Below are 27,349 nucleotides of genomic sequence, written 5' to 3' on the forward strand. Positions count from 1 at the left end.
ATGTAATCAAACTATGTAAATTTGCTGACTGAAACCTATGGGCTGCTAATATATCTGACACATTCTCTATAAACTCTATAGCTGATCCTGGTGGACGATAGATCTGCAACCCTGAACATGTATAGCTGTGGAAGAGCCTGATAGAGTAAACCAGGCTTTCACTGCCTGGGATTAAGACAGGAGTGGATTTAAAGTCTAAGCTCTTTTTTACAATTATAGCGACTCCTCCACCCTTCTTATCAGCCCTGTCACACATGGCAATTATATAACCTACCAACAGGGCTTCTGGAATAGCAGGCTCTCTTTCCTCATTGAGCCATGCTTACGTTAAAAAAGCCCTTCTGGCTGAGTTTCCTCTAAGAGGATAAACAGTTCTACTCCGTGCTTGGGGAGGGGTCTACAGTTAACTAGCTACATATGCCACTTATGCATTGGCTATCTCTTCGCCACTAGGTTCCCTTTATTTAATAAGATGTCAGGTTCCAGTGGTTCTTTTGCCTTGGTCATATCTGGAGTATACTTACAGAAGTGGCACTCGCCCGGTAGTTTATCTGTGTGGTGCAGTGCAATAGCTTCTTGCTGCTAGTATTGAGGATTAAGTATGTCCAACCTAAAGAAGTCTTAACTGAAAAATATGTTAGGAAGCCAGAAGGACATCAAGGATTGAAGTCTAAATCTCACAAACTATACTTTCTTAATGTGACACTGTGAAGGCCATCCATCAATTATTTATAATGAAATTCCGCATTTTTGAAAACTGTGATTCCAAGGACCTTCACTTTGATCCCTTCAAAAATGGTCTCATCTCCATCCCCACAACCATGATTTTCTGGTGAAACATGGCCACCATTGTCAATATCCTCACAGATATTTTCCATCAATTAGATTTTAATTCTATGTAAATTTCGGGTGCCGCAGACCTTGCCACTACCACCCTTTCATCCTGTCAAGGTTTCTGAACAGTAGTGCTTAGAATCAGTTTGCTGGATATCACTCTCATTTTGTAGAACAATGCATAGCCCCACATTGGCGTGTCAACATAGCAGGTTAAATCGTAAGTCAACTTTATACACAATAATTTCTTAGCGCTGCACTAGGCGGGTCTCAATGGTTGTCTTTGTTTATCAGGGACATTGCTTTTCTCAGTAACATTAGTCTATCTGATCATTGTGGGTACATTTATAAGTTGAGGAATGCATTGATGAAGATATCTGAAGACGCTTAGTTAGTTGCGACAGAAAAGGCATACACTTTGCATACTAAACCCAGAGAATAGTTGTATTGTGTTTTTCTCAAAAGATACGTAAGATATACCACTAAACTATACTAAATTTTGAGAACATTGCTCATGAAAATTTTGAAAAAAAAATCATACCATTATATGCGTTAATAGGAATTTGAAAAAAAAAAAAAAAAAAAAAACATCTGATGGTATATTTAAATACCATTGATGAAAGTTCTAAAAAGTTACCAAATATAGATTTGTTACATTACTTTAATTACTTTTGAAGAAAGTCCATTATACTATTTGTAGACAGGATATTGCAGAGGCTAAAGTTATACTGAAGCGGAAAGTGACTAAGCCTTACGTTTTTAAAATAAATAACAACACTTTAAGCAACATGTGAATGCAGTTGCAGAATGTGGGTTGTCGTCTACGTCAGCATGCTGTTTTCTATCGGACTGAGGCAGCTTTTGTGCGTAAGTGGGTAGGGGTAAACTCTTGTGTTTGTTTTCCTTTTTAGAACAACCAGTGGCGGAGCTCAAAGCCACAGGAATCTGAAAATTGTGGGCGAGGGCAAGGGCAAGCCATAATGGGAGGAGGAGGATGAGAGAGGAGTGTGATGTACACAGCACCATTTCTCTACGCACGCGCATAACCTGATATAAGGGGCGCTGGACAGAGTCCGACTGTGGAACCAAAAGCAGCCCCCGCAAAAATGCTCAAACCAGCCTCGCTCCCTTCCTCACAGCGCGCAATCTCTCTCTCTCTTTCTCTCTCTCTCTCTCTCTCTCTCTCCCTCTCTTTTTTGAAGCCTCTAGGGGCCGAATTATATATTGTGCCTCGGTGGCGCATCGGGCATGTGCCCCCTTTTTATGGGGACACAGTGGTAGTACAGAAGGGGCAGCAGACGCTTGCTTGTCCGTTCTGTCAAACTGTTAGTGCTGGCGCATATGTAGCGCCTGTGCTATCGTGACAGGGCGTTCACTCATTTGCATGTGGGGATCACTTTGACTCTGTAGCCTACGCATCTAATGACAGGAAGAGGAGCGAGCTGTAAAAACCACTCACTTTATACTCATTTATTCTTGTCCCTGCTTGGACTGACTCTATAGAATTCCTTCAAGAGTGATGGAGGAGTAATGCACGGCATGCACTGGATGCAGGCAGCCATTGCCGATGTTCAATATAATCCCCATGGAGTAACAGGTGAACGACATGCAGCCTTGCTCTGTATAGGGCAAGTTGTAAATTATCTCAAAGGCCCATCCATTTGCGACAAGGAGTATCCCATAAGCATTCAAAGAGAAGTGTAGCAATGGTAAATGCTCTTAGGGACTGACCAGGAGCGACACAGGAGTGACTCACAGAAGTGCATTGGCTACAGGCAGCCAGACAGAGGGGCAGCCACATCACCCACAGGATGTGGCAGCCACCTTAGAAGCCCTCTAGGTGCAACCGATTGTAAGCACTAGAATTAAACTGGGCCACGGGAATTATACAATTGTGCGGTAGCAGTCAATTTTCACATAAATATAGATTTGTCGCATTTGCCACATAATCCAGCATCTGCCGCATAATCTGCAAATTTTGTCAAACAAATAATTGCTTTCTAGCCGAAATGGTTCAAAAGTTACTAAAAATGCAGTGGCCTTGGTTGCCAAGCAGTAGAAGGCCCTTTGCAAAGCTGGACTTGTCACCTTTCTGTTGCTTGTTGCTATATTTGAGTATTAAACTGGTACTAATGAAGTGCAACCAATGCCCAGACAGTGTTACCAAGTCTAAAAATAATGATGAAATATTACTATTACAAAATGTGCCTCATTATGCCGCATAATTTGCCTTTTCTTCCAGCATAATTTCTTCAATCCTTCCACATAATTTGGCACTCTCCTGCTGCATAATTCTAGTGACCCTGGATTTAGGCAGCGATTATTGAAAGTCTCTTTTTAAGAGTGTACAAGAATAACACCCAGGGATACACAGGAGACAATGCCGCCATGGTGAATACTTTTTAAGGTCCAAACAAAGCTAGTAGAAGGGTAATCTGCAGCCATGTAGTGGCTACAAGTCAAGCCCCAAGACTGCAATTGAGTGTACAGGCCACACAACCAATCACAACCAATCAAGATAAAAAATAGAAATAACAACAAGGAATTATTGACTAATTACCAGTTTGTATAAATAGCACTCACTTCTTGACATGGAGATTTGACAATGCCTGACAGACTTCAGGAGAATCTCATTGGATGCAATGGGTAGAGGCAGCCATGAATTATGCTTTAAAGGTTAATCCAGGGGCGACAGAGGAACAGCCAGAGGTGTACAGTGTTTGGAGGCAGCCTGGGTAAAAGCTCTTTAAGGTCCACCCAGGGTCCACAGGAGCCAAGCCCCGCTGTAGGGACTTTGCACAACCAATTATCTGCTGGTTGAAGTCCCTGGGAACAACTGTAAAGGGACCAGTGAATGCTAAGCGAAGGCCACCCAGGAGTGACAGGGCCCAGCCCCACTGCATGCAGTGTAAAGCAATATTAGCATAGGTGATGCGAAGACCACCCGGAAGACACAGAGGGGCATATTATCAAAAAATTGCGATAAATATTGCAAAGCGTGCTCAGCACTGTTTTACTTATCGCTGGATTCCATCGCAGAGTTAGCGAGTTATCATCAACGCTTATCTCCAAGGTGATAAAAAATTCAGCGATAGCAGCAAAATGCGTGTATATCGCTGGAAATCCAGCGATAAAACCTCAGCAATAGGGAAATCCTTGATAATACGCCATGGTGGACTTAGCCTGACAATCCACCTCCCATTGACAAGATGGCTAAGTCAGATTTTTTTGAGGTGTTAAAATCCGGCAAAAACTGCGGTTAGCGGGACTTTTTTCATTGTTTCGCGGTTGCGGGGCCGCATTGTAAATACCGCGATGTTGTGTTACTGACCTTTCTCATGTTGTTTCAGGATGGCATGCCTACTTTGCATCTCATTAGCGATGTATAGCGCTAAGATGCGAAGCGTTAGAAATTCGGCTGCTAACATGCGCTAATGCATGTTTGCGCCGCCTTGTTAATAGGGCGATAAGAATATCGCCGCTTTAGCGGCAAAAAGTGCCGCTAAAGCGGCGATACTGCCCTTGATAATATGCCCCAGAGGCTCAACTTCCAATGTGCAGTTTATAGGCAACCACTGTATATATGAGTATAGAAAACAGGACTCACAGTTCACTTAGGGAAGGGAGATCCATCCCCAGGAAACAGCCATCAGTGGTGGAGGATTATTGGGTAAAGTCACCTTCACAGATGAATTTAAATTCCAAAAGAAGAAAGGGCACACAAGTCAAGAACCGGAAGTAGAATTAGAAATACAACATTACAGTGCCTTTCAAACACTTCATCAATCCGCACTCAACCTGTGTTTACTCTAGAGAGAGCCGTACCTCAAATCTATATCATCGTGACGAAAAAGATTCCCCAAAATGCCTACCTTACACCATCTATCAATCGTAACTCAGCTGATCCTACGTCCTGAAATCAGAGAAAGAAGAAAGCAAAAGCAAGCACCACTTCATCAGCAATGCACAACACATAAATTCCTTGCATCTGAGCCCCAGGACCCACAGCAGATTACACAAGAAACCAGACCAGGAATCAACAAAACACACAAGCATGACAAGCACCAGTGGATGCACTTATGTTCCCTTTTGATACCACAACACTGACCTAGCCAGTGTGTCATGGGCCTTAGTGCAAGAAAGGAAGTGGGCCCATTTTCCGTCATTGAACTGTGAAATACATCAATAATGAGGGATCAGTAGACGCCTCAGGCCTTTGGGCCCCAGTGCCACTGCACCAATGGGAGGTAGGCCCTGCCATAACAAGATACAGCTGCCAACTCGTTTTCCGCCTGTGGACACCGCATATCTAAGGACAGTCCTAACATACTGAAGTGCAACACTAAGAGCATTTGTAACAAGCATTGGCATAGCCAATAGGTCTCGCCTTTGGGACCTTATAAGTGTTTAGCCATGCAACAGTTGCATAATTAAACACTTATAAGGTCCCAAAAGTGAGACCTATTGGCTATGCCAAGTGGCCGTGCGGCCGCGAAAAAGTGATCGCGATCAAAATCAAAGCAGCCGTGAAAGTGAAAGTAATCGTGGTAAAAGCGGCGCGCGCGCCCTCGCACATGCACCGTGGCTCTAGGCTGGCCTGGTAGCACTTTTTGGAGCCCTCTCAATAAGTCTCGCCAGACCAGCACATGCGCTGGGTCAGGCGAGACCTAAAAAGGAAGTTTGATCTAACACGTTTTTTTGATCAACGAATTGCTACAATAGAAAGCCACAGAATTGCCCAGTTATTTTATTTTTTCTTCCTAGAGTTTTGTTCAGTTTTGCTTGCTAAAACGTAACCCTCAGCAACCGCCATCCTCTTCCCATGGAAGGGACCGGAACACTGTTTCACAAGAGCAGCAGCCCCCACAGGGAGCTGGGTGTTGAGATGTCAGACAAGCACATCCTTGGGCTCAACAGCAAATTCTACAAAGCCTGAGAGAGAGCTGTAGATCGGCCAGTTGTGAACCTTGCTGACCGCTGTATCTACCTACCATCACCGCAAGATCCTGTGAAAAGATCCAGCAGTGGTTACACAATACACACTAATAAGTAATCAAGAATGTGACTCAAAAAGAGCCCCTGATAGCTAGGTTCAAGTCTCGAAACCCAAAAACCACCACTGCCAGTGCCAGGTTATATGATGCACTGGAATATGGTCCCGAGTGATGGTGAGCGGCTTAGATTCCTTTAAACATTCTGTCTACCGCTTGGACCTTTGCTGCAGTAGACTCCTTAGGTATGCCAGGCATGCCCAGATGTGGTGTCTGTGCTCACTGTGCCACAGGACTCAAGCTGTACTTCACTGATAAGGCCTAAGTGGGCCGAAACCTGTCTACGGTTGCTTGTGCTTCTGTCCTGAGGCGTTGGGGGGACCTGGCCTAGTTCTGACCGGATTGTTCATATTGGGGCAGCATGAAGGCTGATAGCAATATGGAAGGTCTCTGCCTAGAATGACACAGTGGGAGCAAAACAGTGGACTATTAGCATTAATTCTATGACTTTATTCAATATATGACATCTGACAGTCGGACAAGAAAATGTAGTTCTAACTCTAAAATCCAGGATGGGTACTGTGAAGCCGCAACTGTACAATAATGAGGGCTAGATAGATGGGTAAAGGGTTAGAGCGAGTTAGTGAGGGGTTGATGGAGCAAATGCTTCACTTATGGAGTAAGGATGGTTTTAATACAGTGTGGCTGAAGAATTGTGGCATGCCATTTTACTACATTGCGTAGCTGTGTGTGTGATTGTGTTGTGGCACATAAAAAACACAAGTTAAGTTTCAAACAAACCACTGGAATGTTTGAGTTATGGGGAGCTTAGTGATCATAACTTCTGCTCATGACTTAACAGGATGTTAAAGACACTTCACAAGTACGATAACTGATTATAGGACTGATGACCTCATTGATGCTTTGGAGGCTGTGGTTCAGTGCAGGGTCTTGACGGAGGTCAGCCTCTGCGTTGAGAAACTCCGGGACACAGCCAAAGGACCAGATTAGTAGGTTCTGCAGGAAAGAGTTCAGAGCTCAGGAACTTCTTGAACATTAGAACCAGCATTCTGGACGGCTCCTATTATAGGTATCCCAGAGTCTTCCGGTGACATGATGAGTGACATCTCTCTAACTATACAGCTGTGCACTTCTACCCGCACTCAGTCCATGATCAGCACCGCTCCCACCAGCACACTGAAACTTACCTGGACGTCACCATCCTCCATAGAATGTTCACCCTATCAAAAAGCACAGTTGCATCATAGACTTCTGCAGTCAATGATGTTATCTCAAGCATGCAACTTACACTACCTAACAGTTACCATATTAAGAACATGGTAACAAGTCCAAATCCCTGCACATGATCAGCCAGCAGGAGGACCTTTCCTCCCGCCTTGGGATATGATCAAAGCATAAAACCTGGAAACACAATTTTTCTGCCTTTCCCTTTTGTGGAAATCTGAAATAATTTCTGTTAGCATGAGCTGAAGCCATCTTGGTAATGGCATCCATTTTGCTGGCTTTGTAATTCTCCCATCCCTGCTGCTCGTCTTTATCCCTACCTGTGCTGTCTATTTTAGATGACTTCCTTACTCAGCTAAAAGCAATATGCATGCTAAAGAGTTTGTAGCTACCAGAACACCTGTCAATCTCTTAGTGCTGCCATAAGCACTCCTGCTCACCCTCCAAATTTGCTGACTAAGTGATCTCCCATCTGCCCATGTTTGTCGGTAGTTATTCCTGTGTATGCTTGTACCTTCTATTTGTAACAACATGCTTACTCTGCAACAAACTCTGTATATAAGGCCTGTGTTCTGAGACTTCAATGTACTACCTCAGGCAGCACTTGAGAGTGCTATGTGGACATAGTCACACTCATGAGTGATTAATAAACTTGTTATTTGAATTCCAGCTTCAGTGCCAATCTCTATTTTGTTGGTCTAAGGACCCGTGGACAGAGAAGGGTGACCCCTGCACCGGTGTGCTCATTGAAAAGCACATTTCCACACTCTCACTAACATTGCCTTTTCTTTTTCTCATATTTGGAATGTTTTGTGCACATTTGTCAAAATGGGAAAGTTATTAACAATCGAAAAATACTTGATCTAACGCAAAATATAGCCTGCTGTATTTTTGGAATTAATTAGTGTATTAGCGTCAATGAATATAGATTGTGCCAAAACACAACATAGGCTGAGCCTTGAGTGGGCGCTAATGCTGCTTTCTTCCCGCATTAATGATTATTAATAACATATTAAACTCATTGATTTGCGTGCACGGTTTAGAAGGCTATGTTTTTTTAATGTGCTTAGGTTATGAACAAAGATGTTTAACCACAGATGTAGCTCTGTGGGTAAAATCTGTGCAGTTTGATAAAACAGGCCTAGTGAGGATGTGCCAAGTTATTTTTCCTTTACATTTTGTTTTTAACACCTGCGAGTCTCAAGCTAATCTGGTCATGTCATGAAATCTGACATTCCATCGTGGTAAGTAATATGGACTATATTAGCACACTTGTCCAAAATAAATTATTTTACATGCCTACTTCTACGATCACTGACGTCATAAACAGAAACACATAAACATGACTATAAACGCACATGTTTTGCAAATATTTTTGATGAAATGTACTCTTCCATAAAAGTATCCATGTTGCAAGTCTATAGGTCGAAAAGTTCAGACATTTACACTTTTTGAAACAATAATACATGTAAAAGTATCCTCGTGGTCTGGTGGCTCAGTGGACTAATGAGTCTTCTGGAGGGACCTGTGTTCGACCTCACAGGTTCAAATCCAGGTGGGTCCACTCCGCCTGTTATCCATCTGAGGTTGATAAAATGAGTACCATTGAGTTGGGCAACAATAAACATCTTTTATGCAGTGCCAAGATGCCTACGGGTGCGTTTTACAAATACTTATGTTAAATACTGAATGTTTTATTTGCAGTTGAACGTCGTGTGGAATGAGTAACGAGAAAGTGTCTCAAGGCCCAGGTGCAGGCACCCCGCTGATGGACAGCGCCTACCCAGCAGGTATGTCGGAGAAGTTGCCTTGACAATAAGAGTTACTTTCACACTTTCCATCTTTGTTGGTGTGTTTACATTTAGGAAATGTCATAGCTGCATGAGCCTCTCTGCCATCTTGTGTGTGCCATAAGGATTTCTGTGTGTGTGTGGGGGGGGGGGAATGAATTTGATGAAAATATCTCACTCTTCCCACTGGTTGTCAGAGAGGCAGACTGTGGCATCTAGATACAGGGATGTGAATGGCCCACAACACTCCATTATGGCAGCTTTTACTACCCATCCAGAGGATGGGGTGTTTTTGGGTTGTTGTTTTTTTTAGCTTGACTTATGCTTCAGAGCCCAGTACACTATTGCTATGTCACAATTTACATCCTTGACTTTTACCCTGATTCTGAGCGCATTAACTGAGGGAAGTAGAACCCCGGCCCTGAATAGCCTATCTAATGGCTCTCTATGGAAGCCAAGACCACAGGCAAAAGGTGAACTGACCCCTCAACTCAACAACTTGCACTGAAATGGATTCTCTTCTGTAGGCAATTAAAAGACAAACGCCTTATAAGACTGGCATTGTGGATGCCTGGCATCGTGCTTGTTTAAAATGAGCAAGACGTTAATCCAGAGTATGATGTTGAGATGTCGCCACAAGCTCTCTGCTGGTGGTTTAGTGTACTGTGTCCTTGAATCAGTCAGGTCAACCTAATGCAGACCATTTCATGACTACTTAAGAATCGTATCCTGGAGTTTAGGGCCCTGCCTGGTGCTTTTTACAGTCCTTGTGAACTGGTTCTTGTTAAGCATCTTCTCATAACTCTTGGGGCACAGATTCATTGGCCCAACTTTCTTGACCATCCTACAACAAATCATTGTCTCCATAAAAGCTTCTATGTTGCCTGGGGACAGCCAATGGCATACAGGCCAACAGACTCGGTTCAGGAGGGAGACTCTCACTTCTTTAAGCTTTATTTTAGTTGTCTTCCGCCTAAAACCACCTCTGTTTCAATGTGAGTCAAATCCCCCCCCCCCCCCTACGATTTCTTCCCCAAATTCTTACTACATTCTAACTGTTTGCATGCTTGGCCTAGGATCCTACCTGACACATTTTATCTAAATCTTATGAAGGCCAAGTGGCTTGTTGGGCTCTCACTCTTTTCTAGCACACTTGTCTTCTCTGCAGTGATCTAAACTTCGTCCCCTGGTACATCCCACTCCTGGGATCCCTGACTCTGAAGGGACAGAACATTATTCAAGTAATACATGCGCTCTGCAAACCATTCTCCTTTGTGCGGGGTCATTACCAGAACCTGATGAAGCACTCAAGATTGTCCTTGAGTTTTTTTTCCTTTTTTTCACACTTGGGCCGTATTACGAATGACTGCGCCGACGCTAGTTTTCGATGTGTGCCAGAGTATGTTTGTGCTTATGTGTGTTTGCGTCTGTGCGCTAATACAATATGGGCACAGACGCAAACGCACATAAACAAAGGGGCAGATTTACAAGCCCCTTGCGCCACTTTTGCATCACTTTTGACATGTTAAATGTGACGCAAAAGTGGCGCAAGGGGCTTGTAAATCTGCCCCAAAGTCTGTGCTAATCTCACGGCGCATTTCAAACCAATCCTCTGTAACGCGAATCAGCGCATACTCTGTCGCACATCGACAACTGGCGCCAGCGCAGTAATGCGTAATACGGCCCTAGGGCTACAAGCAGCTTTATTCGATGCTAGTCAGTGCAAAGCAAATATAGGGGCTTATTTACAAGCCCCTTGCGCTACTTTTGCGTCACTTTTAACATGGGTAAAGTGACGCAAAAGTGGCGCAAAGGGCTTGTAAATCTGCCCCATAGTGAGTAAAACTAACTGCAACACAACTCAAATGAATGTTTAAAAAACCTAAAGGTGACATCATTGCTGGCCATTAGACTTGGTGTACTGTCATCTAACGCCCATAAAACAAAGACGTGGTCACAGAAACAAAACTATCCTCTCAGCTCAGAACCTTTCTCTCCAGCGTGCACTCGAGCCCTCCCAGGCCATTACCTCTTCGTCCCCCTCCCTGTTCCTCTCATTACGAAAAGAGGGATTCAAGCTCTACAGACACCTCCCTATGCCCAAATTCCCGTAAAAAATAAATTTAACACAATCCCCACCTCTCCCACCTTCTACATATAGCTTTGGCTGACCTGAAAACAGCCTGTAGTATACCAAGTTTACTAATCATTTGAATTAAGTACTGAGGCGGGAGGGAGGGAGGCAATGATCAAAACAGGAAATTCTGGACTCAGAGTAATGACATTACCAGCGCGTAATCTACGCAGTATTTCAAATCCAATTTTCTCTGGTAGCCGGTAATGAGGCAAAATGAAATTAAAATCCACAATGCTTGGAAATTATTTCTCTCGGAATGCTTTCCATTTTCTTTTAGACGTCCTGTAATATTATTCCAGTCATAAATAATACAGTGCTAAGGTGTGCTTATCTTGTCAGAAGACTCTATAAAGCACTAATTGACAGTGCTAATGTCTTGTATCCAATTAATCGAATAAAAACAACACTTTTTTCAGTGACTCTCCTAAATATTGGTGTCGCTCAGTGTGAAGAGGACGCACTTGAACAGTTTGTCTCTGCATGTTCCCCTTTCGGCCAAGATAAACTATGGGCTAGATGCACCAATTTTTTAACAGTTGCAAACACTATGATTCACTAAGCCAGACTTTGTGACCACTCAAAGGTATTTTTCGATTTACTAAGCACCTTTAGAGAATTAAAAAAATGATAAATCGATTTAAAAATGGATGACAGCTCGCAAGTTGGTAGTGGCGTGTTGTAGTCCTTCCACATTATGAATCATACCCTGCTGTAGCAGTGGTTTGCGACTGTAGTTCCAGTTGGAAACCATTGAAAAGGTACAGAATCCAAACAGGGGTGATAACTGATTTGCAAAGAGAAAGAGATCTCCTTTGGGGCCCTTCTCATTCGGGAACACGCGTGGCAGCTTTAGGGGGAGTAAGCAGTGGTCCCTAAGGCCGCTGCCAGACAAGGCCTGACGGGAACTCAAACCAGCCCTGGCAATTCTGTTGGACCCGCCCAAGGAGGTGGGAGGGGGGCTGCTAGTGATAAGCACCGCTTCTGCTTTCCATACGGGGGCCAATATTGCAGCGCTGCTGCAAAACCGCCCCCAGTCACAAAAATGCCCCCCACCACTCAAAAACCGGCCCACACCCTTCTGGCCCAATGGGAAAACGCCCGATGCCCGCTACTGCCAGTCTGGACCTGCTGCCAGCTCGCACTTTTGGTTCTTTTTTTCTCTCATTGCAGCCCCGTTGCCTTTATGATAATTGGGCTGTTTTAAACCTTTCAGTTTCGAAATGCAAAGTCCGGCTTGGTGGTCTGCTAACCCTTGGTCACCATTCCTGTCTTTCATTCTCCGACCCGCTCCAACTACTTGTTTTGTTAAATGAACTCTTAGCACCTAGGGCAGTTTGTAAAATAAGTTACTGGTTGCAAGAAATTGGCGCACAATGCGGCCACTTTTTGCAATCAGTTATTTAGTACGTGTGGCCCTGAATCTCTTTTGTAACCATGATTGTGCTCACATCTGATGACTTAGGAGTTAAGTATAGTGAGTCTGCCTGTAGCTGCCTAGAATCAAATATGTCTCTGGGCCCGAATGAGGAGTGTGTAAAGGCTAAACCTACGGCTCGGGCTGTCAACTGCGCTCTCCTTCTCAGTTTTCCATTTTAAAAGTCCCCTGATTTTTAGCTCTTGCTTTAGCCAAGAATTTTAGATTTTACTAAAATGATATGTATAATATAGATATGGGCAGCCAGCCATCTTCATCCACTGGAGTGTTATTGACTAGGCGCCCCCCTCGCCTAGGGGAGGGGCGCCCTTAGTCGCGCCATGAAACCCGAGCTTCAGTTGCAGAGGCTGGTTTGGGTGGCCAGATTTCGCGATGACGTGTGAGTACACGTTTGGAAACTGAAACCTAGCTCAGTTTTGGTATATAAGCAGCAATGGAGGTTCAGCGACTGGATGGACCCCAAGAGGGGGTATGATGGAACTGTGTAGTGGATAAGGCGGGGAGGGGACTGACCTACTGGTGGTCCTGAACTCTACTGCCAAGGGTAGGCGCGGGGAGGGGACTGACCTGCCGGTGGTCCTGTCTCTACTGCCCTATACCGCAACGTGTGGACTCTTTGGGAGGCTGCCTGTGTTCAGGTACCTCGATGGGCCGGTGCGCTATGCGGTGCCCAGTATTTCAAGCAATTCAATGTTTGCTGTAGCGCGTTGGGGCCTGCCGGCACAATGTGCGCAGCTGAGTGGGTCGGCCGAGTCGGCCAACAAATTTAAGTACATGTGTATGGCAAAGCAAAAATCAATTATAATGTTATGCCTAATTTCCTTACTGCCTTTGACATGTGGCAATGTTTGCTGTAGAGCGTTGGGGCCTGCTGGCACAATGTGCGCAGCTGAGTGGGTCGGCCGAGTCGGCCAACATATTTAATTACATGTGTATGGCGAAGCTGAAATCAATTATAATGTTATGCCTAATTTCCTTACTGCCTTTGACATGTGGATGTTGCAAAAAGTATGTTGCTGTGGATCCTGATATATATCCAAGTAGTACTTTACACCTGTAATGGTTGTGTAGATTTATATGATTTGATGTGAATAAAAGTCTACGCCTTGGACAACATAACCGATGTTTGGATATTCTTGGGCCAGTGGGCGCTGAGGGGTGTCAGAAGTGAGGGGGAGTGAGTGTTTCATTGTGCGCGTACAATAAGTCATCCACGTTTGCCTTCTGTACACTACAGCATGCAGCATGGGGCAGTTGGTAAACCCACCTCAGCCACTAACTAACTTCACTGTGAATGACACCATTCTCACTTTCCCCATCAGCAAATCCACACACAAAGTAATTCCCTTGAGTAACTGGAGCAGCTATGGCAATGTGTACTTTTTTGAGACAAAAAATATTTTCACTTGCAGCCACTGTTTGTTTTTTTAAGATAGGCAAGGACCTGCTAGGTTCTCCTCTTCATCCTTTGATCTGATGTTGTGTCATTGACATTTTTCTTCTCCTTCCCACAGGATGCTGCATGGCATAGTGGGTCTGCCCACTTCAGCCATTGGCTAACTTCATTGTGAGTTACAACATTCTGCCCTTTCACAAAGAGCACATCCATACACAAAGTAGTTCCTTTCAGTGCCAGGGACTACTAGGGCAAAGTGTTATTTTTGTGGATTTTTTGTTGTAGTTTTAGCCAATTGTATGTTTTACAAACACAAGCACCTAGCAGCTTCCCCCACACTAAAGTATTGAAAAGACCATGACAGAACAAAATATGCATTGACAAAGCCAAAAGGCTAACAGCTAGTGCCACACCTACTGGGTTTACCAGTGCTTGTTTGCCTCAGTAGTTTGAATTCTCAAGGCCAGTTGAAGAGTGGTACTGTTTTTGGCTGCTTCCCCAGTACAGTTTTCAATATGCTGGATTGGTTAATATGTTTAAGTTTATTTGAACACGTGCGTGGTTACATAAAACCATTGTAATAAATATGCAAAATAATAAAATGTTTACAAAATATGTTTAACCCCTTGCATGCTTCTTACGGAACCACTCCGTCATGAGCCACGGGCGGCGTGTGCTCATGACGGAGTGGTTCCGTCATGCTGCGGCCGTTGGCGGCCGCTCCGCCCACGCGGCGCTGATTCCCCGCCTGTGCGGGCGATTAGCGCAAGTGGGTGGAGTCATGACGGAACCACGGCGTCATGAGCACAGCTCGCCCGTGACTCATGACGGCGTGGTTCCGTCATGAGCATAGCGGCGCCGCAAACCCCCCAAACCCCCCCAGCACTGCAGCGGAATTCGCGCCGCAGCGAAGGGGTTAAAGATTATCGATAAATTCTTTCAATTCCAATTTTTTTGATAAATGTGATCGAAAAAAGGAAATCAGATAGTTGCAACATTAAATTTAAGGATGTTATTGCACAAACACATTTCAATTCATATTTCTACCTATGAATGACCGATCCGCCCCTGACAGCAGGAAGGATAATATAACCATTCAATAGTAACATCTGCATTTACACAATAAAAATTAAATTCTTTGTGAAACATAATTAAAATTCAAATGGTAAAAATCTTCAGTGTCTGTTTAAGTTATTCTAATAATAAGAGGCCAGTGGAGGTCGCAGTTTTCAAGGCTGAAAGACCATTCAAGGGAAGCATTACAGTTAATTTCAATAAAAGTCAATGGGCCTGCCCCTAATAGTATTTTGGGGAGCACTTTATTGTTTCTAGAGGACTCCATGACCTTTAAATTGTTTCTTGTATGAGCTATACTGGGCGATTTACGTGTTCTTTAATCTTTGCTCTACTTTTTGCAGAAATTTGACAAACCAGCAGTTTAACTGAGGGTCCCCTGGATCAAAACAGGCTAGGATTGCCTGTCTTCTTGTTTGTATTCCTCTTTGGTTGAAAGCCTTGGTTAACAGTTGTTTCCTTTCTGCCATTACTGTATTACAGGAGCAAACTTTAAATGCAGCATGTCCTCTGTACAACTCCCACAAAGGCAACAAGTGACAGGTAGATTACTGCGTAGCCAAGGTGCCATGTGTTTGTTGACTGGTAATAATCCCAGACGGTATCTTAAAAACTGCTGCTTTATAAAAAACTAGGTAACCAGTGGCGAAGTAATCTTGTGGTGCGACAGACATAATTATTTAATGTCATCCACCCATGTGCCCTTTGTGCTAATGTGGCTTTGTCTTCTGTAGCTGATTGAATTTTAAGAGACTTCTTTACCAAACGCTTAAAGGCCTGTAGGTCAATTGACACTTCCCAAAGCTGGTCGAGAGCTGTAAGAGCAAGTAATTCTTGTAGATACTCTCTACTCAGTGATATGTGATGATGCTGTAGCTCATCCCACAACATGTGGTTCAGTGTGTTCGATTCAGCTTTCCTGATTATGTTCCAGCAAATTATGTATGTGCAGCGTCTGGCTAGGGACTGTTTGACCAGTCCAATTTCTAGCCTTATCTGGTGAGGTGTAACTTGGCAAGGAGAATATAATTCTGTAGGCTAGGGAGACGACATTATCCAGAGTGATTGCATCCAGCCCTCTTAAAGCCTCGTTTCCATATGAGATTGTTGGAAGGAGTTTTGTTCTTACAACTTTCAGTAATGGGGTCAAGACAGGCCCAGCTACCTTTATCTTCAAGTTTTTAAATGCTGCAGCTAGAACCAAACCTTTCTTTTTGTTTGTCTCCTTCTGCGCAAGAAACTTCCCTTTGTTGTCAATAATTACTCCAAGGTATTTATATTCAACTACATTTTTCAGCTGTTCTTTACGCATAAACCACGCCCGTGTTTGTGTTTTCTTAACGTCATAATACATGGTTTTCGTTTAGCCGTAGTTGATCTGCAGACCATTGATTTGCGAATAAGTCGTCGTTGTGTTGAGGAGTCTTTGGAGACCTACCCTAGTGCGACTCACCAATGCTATGTTGCCAGCATATAAGAAGCTTGATATCGGTTTTGCCCCTAATTTCGGGGCATGGGGGTTACACGATTGTAATGCTTCCATCGGGTCCACCAAAAAAAGGTTTAAATAAGGTTGGTGCCAGAACACAGCCTTGTTTTAGGCCTCAGGTGGTTTGAATTCTCAGTGAAAGATGTGTGCCTGCTCCTATTTTGATTTGAACCCATGTGTCAGTATGTAGCATTATCTGCATGTGTAAGAGATTCTGTGAAATACCCCAATTTGCTAACGTCCGCCACAGTTTCCCTCAGTCTACACAATCGAAGGCTGATTTGAAGTCAATATAGCAGAAGTATAATGAAGATTTGGATGCGCGGGTAGCGTCCATAAGTAAAGAAATTGCCAAGATGTTCGTGATCGTGCCGGTGGATTTTATGAACCCAGTCTTGTTGTATGGAATTATGTTATGTTTGGATATGCTGGATTGGGGTTACACCCAAATTATACCAGCACTAGAGCTGTATGTTTGTTGTAGTTTTTAGTTATTCAAGTGGAGTCCGTTTTAGTATACGGTTATTTGTCTGTCCGCAGCAGTCAGGTTTACCTGCTCTTCTTTTGTCTTTGCACTTCAGTAGTTTTCTAATGAGTGGCATTTTGTTGCTGGTACATCAAGAACATTTTTTGTGCAAATGTGTACCTTGCTGAACTTTTTCTTGCAATTGGCTCTGAAACCATAGCAAAACTGCACACTGGTAATTTCAATTATTTTGTACTCAACAGCATACCTTGCTTAGAATTTTCTTGGCCGTGACAGTTATCAGGAGGAGGAAATGCATACTTCGTGTGTTTCCATAGTTGTGGTGAGAAGTAAGAGTAATCTTCAGAGAAAAACTGTATGACCTAGCACATCCCTAACTAGTATACTTAATGGAGTAAAGTAATATCTCCTCTCCAGACTACAAAGAAGCTGTGATTAATTTGCAAACAAAAACAAAATAAGTGCTAGGGCTCTCATCAAGAAGCCACTGCTGCTTGCACCACACATTGCCCCTGCTATGCTGCCGTTAATAGTACCAACACAAGTACTAACCATCACACTCCTACAAGTGTGCTGATTCAGACTATTCCAGACCCCCAAAGCTATAAGAATAGGTTGGGCGGCAGGTATTAGTCAGTTTAATGTATATTGAATTAATAATTAACTGTTGTTGTAGTAATCTCTGACTTAGACAGGCAGCGCCACCTTGTGGCAGACTATCACAAGCGCGGGTATTGACAATTAAGTGCCGGTGCAGAGCCCTGGAAATCACAGGCTCAAATTAAGCATTGCAAAGGAGTAACTGTTGCTGATAATAGAATTGTTATTGTGAGTCAGAAATTTGTATCTGTAGCCTGGGCACATGTTCCACCAGTTCTTTCTGGTAAAATCAATCCAGTCCTCAATAAATTGGCCTCTATCTTCCATAAGTGTTAGTGTTTTAAGCTGTATTTTGTATATTTGGCATGCGTTATGAAAATTATGTAATTTACAAGAAGAAAGTGAGTGTCCGAGACAGTGGCAGTGTCTTTCTTAAGGGTCAGTCCCTGCATACAACGTCCTCTGCCTGCAGTTACCCTTGCAGGTTTGGTACCAGAATATTTTTGGCTGAATATTGTCTGACATAAATATCATGCCTTAAATATTGTCTACAGATTTATTACCCAGTGAAGTTAACAATAGAAAATCTGCACTCAGTGGGACGATTAGGAAGTTATATTTATGTCAGGAGATATTTTTGTATACTATATTGTGACACACAACGCACCTGGGGCCGTATTACACATTATCATTGTTTGCGCCCGGCGCACCTTTCAAAAGGTGCGTTGGGTGCAAACAATGATAATGCGCCCCATTATGGTGTATGCGCTGCCTCCAGGGTAGCCGCGACCTTGCGCTGCCCTGGGGGCAGCACATTCATGTGAAAACATGGAGCAGCTGCTCTGTGTTTTCCTAGTGCAGGCGCCACCCACCTGCACTTTCAGAGGATTAGAGATCCCCTTGCAGGCGGGTGCAGTAAGTGTCTGGGGGATCCATGGGACCCCCTTTACTCCCTGCAGAGGGCTTCTCTCAGGGGGCGCACTGACAGTGCGCCATCTTTTAAATGGCGCACAGTTGGTGCACCACCTGACGGCTTCTTTGACTGTGCCTGCATCAATAATATGGAGCTGGCGCAGAGTCAAAGGAATTTCCTCATTTGCATTAGTCACACCCCTATGCAAATGAGGGATGACCCTCTGAAGGTAGCGCTGGCGCTTTAAGTGCACCAGCACTATTGGTATTATAGAAGGGGACACACAAACATTTGCGCCCCGTTCTATAATACCAAAGTGCCCCGGGGGTGCCCAAAGTGGGCGCAAACGCCTGTTGTGCCCCCGGGGCACCTTCTGTAATACGGCCCCTGGAGTCTGCACATTCTAAATCTCCTTTCCCGCTGTTCACATGCCTGGGTGAGGTTTCAATCCATATGTAACCTCTATTCTGCACACCAGCAGTCCCTTGTGGCAAGCCAAGGAGACCCTTGTTTATGACTGGGATAGGATGGCCAATCAACATCTCACCTGAAAGCTGTTCTCCAAACACCACCCCTGCCCCTCCTCGGCGAATGCCTCTAAAAGCGACAACTGCTGCGGTTCGGTAGTGGCTCCATATCTGAACAACGCATATTTCTGCAAGTGGGCCGGAATATGGCTTTTGGAGGCCCTCGGTTACTGGCATGAAAGTAATGCTGGAGTTTTGAATGAGCCTCCGAGGACAGATGGAGGGACAGAGATGTGTGGTCCTGGGACGTCATCTTTACCTACCATCTGAAGGACCAGTAGAAGTATCTTGGGTTTGCTGCAGCCTATGGGAAGAAGAGATGTGTTACCTCAACTAAAGCTGCTCCTGTCCCGAGCACATGACGCAAGACCCACTACACAGCAGCTGCCTTGCAAGAACGACTTGAGTAAAGCCAGCAAGCAAACATGAAGACCTAAAGCCCAACTGATCAGAACCATAGATGAACTAAAAGGTGGGCCTGAGCTGTGGCCCTGCTTCTCAAGCTCTCTTGTGAGAAATGCGCAACAAAAAGTCCTCCTCTCTGTACCTTGTTGCATGTTTTTGTACAAATAGTTTCAGTCACTCAGGGTTTCATCAGAGTGATTTATGTCTGAAGGAGAGCAGGGGGTTCAAGGTATGGGTGTGCGGCAGTGATGATTCCCTGTGGATAAGCAAGGTGACCATGTTCTCAGGGGAGGAAAAGGCATGTTTGGGCTGATGAGCATTGAAGTTCAAAGACATTCTGGAACACAGGGGATCAATGGCTTTACAAATGCAAAGGCGGGCAATTCTTGGAATTTGTGGACGAGGAACAGGCACTGACATGCCCGAATCGGCTCAGGCAGCACTTGTGGGCTAGCAGGTGCTACCTCAGTGGTTTGGGAGAGAACTGGCCATTCATCTGCTAGACTAAAAGGCCAAGCTATCACTTCTTTTCGGAAACTTGCAATCTTTTCAATTGTCTCTTGGGAGATGCCGATGAATCAATCCAACCTAGAAATTTATGCAGAGATAGAGCGTCAACATTGGATTTACTTGTGTTTTATGGATATCAATTCAGATTCAAATATCAAACAGGGAACAGTTTTTCAAATATTTCAACATTATTATCTACAAATGAGTTGCTGTTAGGATTGCAAAGAGTACCTGGATTAATGAGGCTGATAAGAACCGCGAGCCCAGATAAGTACATGCTCAGACCTGCTTCTATAAGAGATGCCAAATTCTGCATTAAAGGGAGTCTTGCCAGAGGTTCTTAGTCACCTGAAGTGCCCATAGTTAAGCCAGTACATCTAGGCAAACGTGTTATGGAACAATGGCGGGCACTTCAACAAAGGTGTCAAATGTTCTTTGCTCAGGTAACCTGGGTAAATAATTTAAATCCATGATCTACTGACAGTGGAAGGGAGGAAAAGAATATGAATTCTGAGGAACGACAGAAAGGGACAAGAAAGTGATTAGCAAACAATTTTCTGTGTCTACCTTGAATTCTGTGGTTGAGCAAACCTGTGCAATTTCATTCAGGTGCGCATTTCCATCAGCAGAATGTCACCGGGAATTTTAAAAATCACAATTCTGGTAAATAGACTGGCCAGTAACGAGCGACCTTGATTCATTTCGGTTTGGAGGAATTTTAATTTTGTCATTGATTTTTGTTAGGCCTTTGAGAGCCCTGAGCATGATTCTTTGTTTCATTGGTATGTGTAATGATGCTGGTACCCCCCAATGATGTGCTGGAGGCAGGACTTGTATAAATGTGCCTTTATTACAGTTTGGGTGCCACACATCCGAGAGAGCGCCGGGCAACAGGCTCCGATCGCTTCTCACGCGTCGCGCTGACTCGCGCATGCGCAGTAGCGTCCAATATGGCCGCTACGCGCATTCCTGCCGTAACGTAGTGCGCGTCAACTAGACCGCGACACTACAGTTTGTTTGATCGTTTTTGGTACAGCCCTTCTAAATCTCAAAGGGAGGCAGATTGATTCACAACCAGGGATCAGTGAAACCGAAGGCAGAGATGCCTGAATCAACTGAGGTTGAGAGCAGGATTTTAAATTTGGAAAGGACGATAAAGCCTGAGATGGTACGTGTTTGGGATGAGATCATAGGCACAATGTTCTCAGAAGATGTTAGATATAAGTACAATGTTCTCAGAAGAATATGTTAGATGTTTAATTTAAACCAGTGAGATTGTGTAGAAGAAAATAGCAGGGTATGAACAACAAACACATTTTTGTCTGCATTCTGTGTTTTTTAACCCTCTTTTAGTTCTGCTTGTTACAGAGGAAAATTGCAAAGGTTTGCTGAATAAAGATGAATTGTGCACAATTTACTGATTAGGGATTCACATATTACTCTATACACTTATGAGCCCATGAGAATCAGAAGTTTAAGTGTAATAGTTACTTGAGAAATGTATACCTTGGTGAACATTTGCAACTAGAGTACTGAAAGATGTTGCTTCTTCAATGTAAGGGTGGAATCTTGGACTTTATTACTGCTGTAGGAGTAGAGTTGGAAAATGCAATTGGATTCTCTTAGTTTAATATGCATTTTATCATGTGCCGATGTAACAAAATATATTAAAAAAGACTAAGGATCAGTGGGTAGATAGAATAATGATCACAAACATGCGAATGGTGATATAGTTTTATTGTGTCCAGCGGTATGGTATGTATTGGGATGGAAAAGTCCCTCGCATGGTGATGTTTGTGTAGCCCTGCGCTGAGTGTCTACAACTGCAATGATGTCTGAATCCCTGATTTTTGTTGTCCTGGACATACAAGGATTATGCGTGTGCACCATGACATAGGCCTGTCTCATGGATCACAGTTTTTTTTGGGAGCAGAAAGGGGCCCAAAGCGCTACACTTGCAGTGGTGAAAGGCTACTGCCTTTGTAGGAGTTAAGTAGCACAAGCACGGTGGTGCCACTATACCGTGTAGGGATCAATAGAAATGAACAGGCCTTTCTACCACTGTAATGAGGCCTGCAGCCTCACTCGTGTAAGGTTCCACTGCTGTGTGCTTAACTCACCTTGAGCAACATCAGGTTAGCATGTAGTGCTGTGCAGTGCATGCATGTGCTGGGTGTATGAGTGCCTGTGAATGGTACAATACATTTAAGATGTAGTGCTGTGCAGTGTGTAGGTGTTATATGAAAGTGCTGGGTGTGTATGTGACTATGAATGGGGAAATACATGGCAGATTCTGGTTTCCATTTTGGGAGGTCAAGGGCTGAATGGAGGAACATGAGGAAGTAGAGGAATTCCCCCAAACTAATTTGTCAATTGCTGCATTCCTGTAAGCTTTGTGGGACACACTGGAGGAAGGGAGAGCCATGCTTTTCAGTATACTTCAAAGGGTGCCCTTTGATCTAGAGAGATATCACGGTAAAGGGGCCTGGACACATTTAAAGAGATGGGGCTGGTGAGGGAATCAAAAAGAGTATGGCTGAGGTCCTGTGGTAACCTTTTGATACACATCACTGTAGCTGACAATCAGATATGAACTCTAGTCACCCTCATGGTATGTATTGCCGGGCTATCAGATTGGGAGTCACTCCTACTGTGACAGAATGCTTTCTGGAGGATGGGCAGGGCAGAGGAGAGGGCACTTCAGAAGGAAGCAGATCCTAACACAAATTTCAAAGACTCAGTCCTTAAATCGCTAAATGGACTTCAAGAAGGGGGCTTGAGGTCCCTAAAATTGTCAACTGTCAAGCAACAAGTCAGGCTGTGCGAGGAAATCTTCTGCGAGAATTCTGCCTGTGAGCAGGACTGGAGGCTAAGGCTTGCCAGTCTCCCAGCTGGGTATGGTAATATCACTCAGGGAATCCAAGACCATCTGCCCCTGGAACCCGGAGCACCATTGCTTGCCTGCTTGCCAAGACCTGTGTGCCCTGTGAGAAAGAGGAGAGTGCTGGAGGGAGTGAGATCTAGTGGGAGAACCTGGTGATTGGACCTCTGAAGGGAAGTGTGAAGAGACGACTTCGACACCGATTAGACCATAGCCCGTGTATGAAGGGAAGCTGGTGACCTTGTATGCCAGGTGGGGCCCCTGGGGAAAAGGCGATGAGCGTGTTCTAGTAGAAATGGTTTTACTTTCTGTAGAAGAGAGAGCTTGTATCAGACCCTCCATGTTTCTTTGAGAGCAAGGTTTGTGTACAGGGTGAGAGCAAGTGGCTTGGCATTCAGTGAATGTTGTGATACAAATCATCATTCCTTACACCTCCTTCAACAGCTACCTCAAGCTCCTCCTGGACCTTTTAAGAGCTCACTATATCCACCACAGATGTATGCTAATGACATGCAAATACCTGAACGAAAAATATAGGAATCAATTCACCATCAGATCAGAAGGTGTAAAGCAGTGGTGAATTGGATGTGTCACAATTGCTTAAAACCTAGGAGCACCTAGACAGAAATTCTTGTTTTCTCTGGAATGCCTTTCAGAGAGACACATGGCAATCAGGGGCTATCGGTCCTCAATGTAGAGATTATTTGCCTCTGTCCTGGGGTCCTTCCCACCATGGCTCTGCAAACTGGGCCATATAGAACCCTTTCAGTAATTGACACTCAGTGGTGCCAATAAAGAGAAGCCACAGGCTTCTCAGGGAGGTAGTGGTGGGGTTCTCTCTCTCAGCCCTTAAGAAACACACATTAGTATTGTAAATGAATGTCCAACCCAATGCTTGACTTTCTAAAACAGAATAACGTTAACACACTTTAGAACTTAGCCTGGAAACAGATGCACAATGTAATATAGTGCTCTTACGCTATAGTAAGCCAATTTCGGTTCCAGCTATTGATCTCAGTCCCTCCTCTTAATGGTCCAGGGAGTTCCCTTTACAGGTCTGGTTCTAGCGTGGTTTGGCTCAGGTACATATAATCTCTTGTTTTAGCACACAGGAGTTTTAATTCAGTTCCATTGTTCTCAAATAACTAGTCTTTTTCAGTCCATGAATGGGGCAGCGCTTCTCAGGTAGCCTCCCAGCTCCTCCCTTGTCTGTTCGCTCAACCTCTTCCAGGCTGAGCAGGAGTATGCAGTTCCTCTCTTCTTCCTCAACATTCACACGTGAAATGATGCAAATGTAGTGTCATCTGGTTAATGTGACTTCGGTCGCCAACATCTGCTCATGGAGTGCTGAATCTTACTCACAGGTGGTTTTACAGGTGCTCAATGCAGCTCACTCGGGCTGTTGTGGTCTGGGTCGGTGCATCCGTGCATGGCGGACCTTGAGCAGATAATGAGTCCTCACAGACACCTTGTTGATTGGATGGTGAACCACAGTTTCAGGCCTGCTGAAGTCTTGGACGGCTCAGATCAGGACACAACTTCATAGATCGATCTCAGAAACTCAAGTCGCTGTGCAACTTCACTTTTGGGCTCAGATGCTCAAGTCATGGCACATCTTCATGATTCCTACCAGGAATTGCATAGGAGCGTCTGGGGCACGCCAACACAAGCAGGACCGGACTGGAAACTTAAAGCAGCCCTGGACAATTTTGTCAAACCAGCCACTATATGGTGCAAAGCGAGCAAGTGCAGCAAGCATGCCTGACCACTACAAGGGGCTTTGGAGGAGTTCTCTACCCAAGTAAATTTTGGGCAAAATGGCAAAAATGGTACATAATACAACATATTTTTAATTAAATATTCTATTGTATCTGTTTTTTAAGCATAGTAAATTAAGAACTTACAGTGCACCAGAATACAGCAATCTTCACTGGGGCTCTTCAATGATTCCCTCACTAGCACCATCAAACAGTGCCTCTCATCTCTCCAAAGCCCATCTCACACATGTATATAATTTGCTTTATAGCGGCTCTCATAACAGTGTAAGGTATCGGAGCTTTTTACATCACCACACATACAGAGACAACGAATCATACATGTGTAAATCAGTGTATAGAAAATGTTACACAAGACAAAGGGGACTACAAGGTGAAGGATTCACGTCATCCGTACTGGTAGGCATTTTTTAAGAGTGCTTGGTCTGGGGAAGCACACACTTGGATTTAGAATGTAACACAGTAGTTAGGGTTGACTTTTCCAATAAGAATTTTTTTTTTACACAAACAAACCTTTTTTATCAAAACTAGAATAATGAAAGACTGAGAAAAAACATAACTTTCTAACCTAGATTACGATAGCAATGTACGAATTGCAAAGTAACGAAAGGATCTCTGTGAAAAAAGCAGTAACACACTGAGCTATGCACATAAAATACTGTTCTGTGATCTGCATTGTACTCCCTCTTTGCAGCCGGCATATTAGCCCTCGGCGCTACCTTAGATGAGTCGAAACTACCAGCAGACAAAACTCAAATCTCTCTCCAGGAGGTACTTTAATCACCAGTGTTATCTTGGCACTTTTGTTGTGGCCTGAAAACTGTTGGATATTCATATAACTCTGCAATGCTTTTAAAACTGTTGCACTGTCACAAAACCATCTCTCAGTAACAAAAGCTGACCCCGCACTTCCAGACTCGTGGGGAAATGCCCAATGCCTGGTACAGACAGTCCGGCCATGAACACCAGAACATACATAATTCTCTCCACAGTTCTCTGCTTCTGTAGACCTACTGCATCGGTGTCACACTGCACCTCACTCCCCCTAAACAGACACTCCGGTATAGTTGATCTGCTCCTTCTCTTTCTCAGCAGGCAGGATTGCTTCTCCACATAATCAGCTCTTGCAGCAAGTGGTGTTCTTGTGTGATGTCCCCTCATCTCTGTTTGAACAGCAGTCCTCTGAGTATTCTACAGAGCACCCCTTCCTTGGTCATAGAGAACGTGGAACTGGATCAAATGGATCAGTTGGCCTCATTTTTATAGAGTCAAAGCAGACAAAGGATGTGCTCCCACTGTACACTCTTTCAGTACCAGTTTGGGGTTGTTCTCTTTTCAAGTGTCGTCTTTAGGCTGATCTCCAGACACAGCCAATGTGTAGAGTGATGTTCCCCATATCAGGGTAGTGTCCAGCCTGAAGTCCCCTTAACAGAGGCACAAAGATGCAGGAGTGTTCTGCATCTAGCTGTAATCTTCTACACTGAAGAATGCCCAAAGGAAAGAGAAAAGGCTGGCCTCACCTAAAAGCTCCCTTTCACCTTGAATAAGATACTACAGTTCCACTCTTCACCACCACAATGTACTAAATGGCAGTGCTTTAGTTAAGGCTAATCAGCAGCTCCTCTCAGTAAAAGCCTAATTGAATTTTTAAAGACACCTTTTCTCCTTTTCACCCAATCCAGTGTCTAGATCTTCCACCTCCAGCTTCAAACATGTCAACAATGCACTTCCACTGTCTGATAAAACAACTTCACATCCATCTTGTGCACAAGGCCAGCCTTGGGGTATCCAAAATAGATCCCTCAGGCCTACACTACTCTGGATCACTTACGCACACCATTCATGTACCAACCAGGCCGCATACACAAACATGCACAGCATACACTCCGGATGTGAGTGCTAGGATCTGGATTAGAGCATAGAAGCAACTTTATGTGAGTTAGCAAGTACGCTGCCACCACCACTATGTACTAAGCCCATGTCATAGACAGTAGCCCACTATCTGTACAATGAAGCCATGTGTGGTGTGCCCCTCCAGGTTACAGGACAGGTCCAGGACCTCACTCCTTTCAAGTAACTGGCCTAGTGCTCTGCACATTAACTAGATTATTGTGAGGTCAGGGTCATCTCATGGAGAGCTGCCCTCGTTCAACACATAGCTGAACAGTGAGCACCTGTTTTTTTTAGCTTGAGCCGTCTAAATCTAATACATATTACTCTGACTTAATGCATGAAATGCAGACTGCACAAGTTAAAACAGTGAACAGGTATTGACTCTCTCTGTTTCCAACTTTCACTGGTAAAATGTTCATGCATTAAATCAGAGAATTGCCAAGTTATATGTATAAACTGTAGACCCTTCAAATGCTAAAGGAAGGAGTGTGTTCTGCACTTTGCCAGAATAGTATTCAGGATGTGGTCCAAGATATATACAATTGGACATTCAGGACAAATGAACATAACCGTACACCATGCAGGGACATTCCTGTCCCAAAATCTTCCAAATGAACATCAACCCATGGTGGTTAGGACCTTGGTATACTCAAAGGTCCTGACTATGGCAACAACCTACACACACCCCTATCAAGCTACCAGTTAAGAAGATTACCAAAGCACAACATCCTGCAGTATGCCTCACTATTATCTTATGTAAGGATCGGAATATCACATGACTACTGAGAAGCCTCCAGGCGCTGTCTCATACAACTTAAAAATAACCTTCAAAACATGATGCCTCACCTCTAAATGCCTAAAATGCTCCACTCCTGCCTAGGTAGACAAAAAAGTAAATTTTCCCAGCCAAGTAGATGACTCTGCTTCAACATAGACAAATTCTTTGTGGTGCCGTGGGCCAAATGTA

At 44.1% G+C, this 27,349-nt stretch overlaps 1 protein-coding gene across 2 annotated transcripts in view; it reads left to right on the top strand.

Annotated features, from left to right (window-relative positions):
* Positions 1-27,349, top strand: part of LOC146790011 (LITAF domain-containing protein-like) — a 305,563-nt gene that overhangs the window by 129,977 nt on the left and 148,237 nt on the right. For both annotated transcript variants that reach the window (XM_085628328.1, XM_085628327.1), the window contains exon 3: positions 8,775-8,860. In XM_085628328.1, the coding sequence (XP_085484454.1) occupies positions 8,791-8,860 (70 nt within the window). In that variant the 5' untranslated portion in view covers positions 8,775-8,790. The remainder of the gene's footprint in view (positions 1-8,774; positions 8,861-27,349) is intronic.

This window comes from Triturus cristatus, chromosome 10 (genome assembly GCF_964204655.1).
Source record: "Triturus cristatus chromosome 10, aTriCri1.1, whole genome shotgun sequence".
Lineage (NCBI taxonomy): Eukaryota > Metazoa > Chordata > Amphibia > Caudata > Salamandridae > Triturus > Triturus cristatus.